Source organism: Malurus melanocephalus, unplaced genomic scaffold, assembly GCF_030028575.1.
Source record: "Malurus melanocephalus ecotype Western Australia unplaced genomic scaffold, MMel_1.1 scaffold_9770, whole genome shotgun sequence".
In the NCBI taxonomy this organism is placed as follows: Eukaryota; Metazoa; Chordata; class Aves; order Passeriformes; family Maluridae; genus Malurus; species Malurus melanocephalus.
Genome location: NW_026633000.1, coordinates 1 through 958, shown reverse-complemented (window position 1 = coordinate 958; position 958 = coordinate 1). Strand labels below are relative to the sequence as shown.

The following is a 958-nucleotide window of genomic DNA, read 5'->3' as shown; positions in this document are numbered from 1 at the left end:
AGATGTGGGGCCCACGCGGGCATTATGAGCACAGGATTGGGGTCACTGGGGAACACTGCAGGGGGGACAGGGAGTGAGCCCAGAATTTGAGCTGGGGTCTGGGGGGACCGGGTGGACACCAGGGGTGGGGGACATGGGACCGTGGGAGCGGGATTGTTGTTCTGGGGCACTGGGGGACACTGTGGAGTCCAGGAGTGACCCGGGGTTTTGGGGTCACCGTGCCAGGATGTCCCCAGAGGTTTCCTGGCCAGAGCTGCCTCACTTCCCTGGTCTGACCCCAGTTCCCCTCCCCAGCCAGTCACAGAGGAACCCTTCCTGTGTCCCACAATGTCCCCTTTGTGTCCCCATAGTCCTACACTGATCCACGTGGCCTCTCTGCTCCATGGCCCCCCTGGCTCCGATCTTGGCACTGCTGGCAATGTCCATGGCCATTTTGGCCATTGATGTGGTTCCCATGGACATGGCCCCGAACTCCTTCGATGACCGGTACTGGGGCTGCCGTCACAAAATGACCCCGGAGTTGCCGAAACTCAAGGATGCTGAGCTCCAGCGGAATACTCTGTTCGCCGAGGCCTGGACTCAGGCCGAAGCTGAGTGGCAGAGTCGCAGGTCCACCCCGCCCCCTCTGTTGTCCTTGGACCAGACTATCGCCCTAATTGCCTATACAGGGTCGCCGTCATTGTACAAGGAGTTCAATGCAGCCGTGCGCGAGGCCGGACGCTCTGGACAGCACTACCGGGACAACTTCCATTTCAAGTCCCTGCATTTCCTGCTGACCACTGCCCTGGACTCACTGAGGGGCGTTCAGTGTGAAAGTGTGTACGTGGTGGAGGGCAACATCCAGTTCGAGACGAAGCGTGGCGAGAGAGTCCGGTTTGGTCAATTCATGTCCACAGTGCCCAAGGCAATGGTCTCTGAGGGAAATGAGAAGGACACATCCCTCATGGTGACCACCTGC

The 958-nt window shown here is 59.8% G+C and overlaps 1 protein-coding gene across 1 annotated transcript; it reads left to right on the top strand.

Moving 5' to 3' along the window:
* Window positions 1-397: 397 nt before the first annotated feature.
* On the top strand, window positions 398-904 carry LOC130588685 (NAD(P)(+)--arginine ADP-ribosyltransferase 2-like; the record flags this gene model as incomplete). Its single annotated transcript, XM_057389577.1, has 1 exon — window positions 398-904. A coding segment is annotated over exon 1 (486 nt), but the record flags the coding sequence as incomplete, so codon positions are not given.
* Window positions 905-958: the final 54 nt, after the last annotated feature.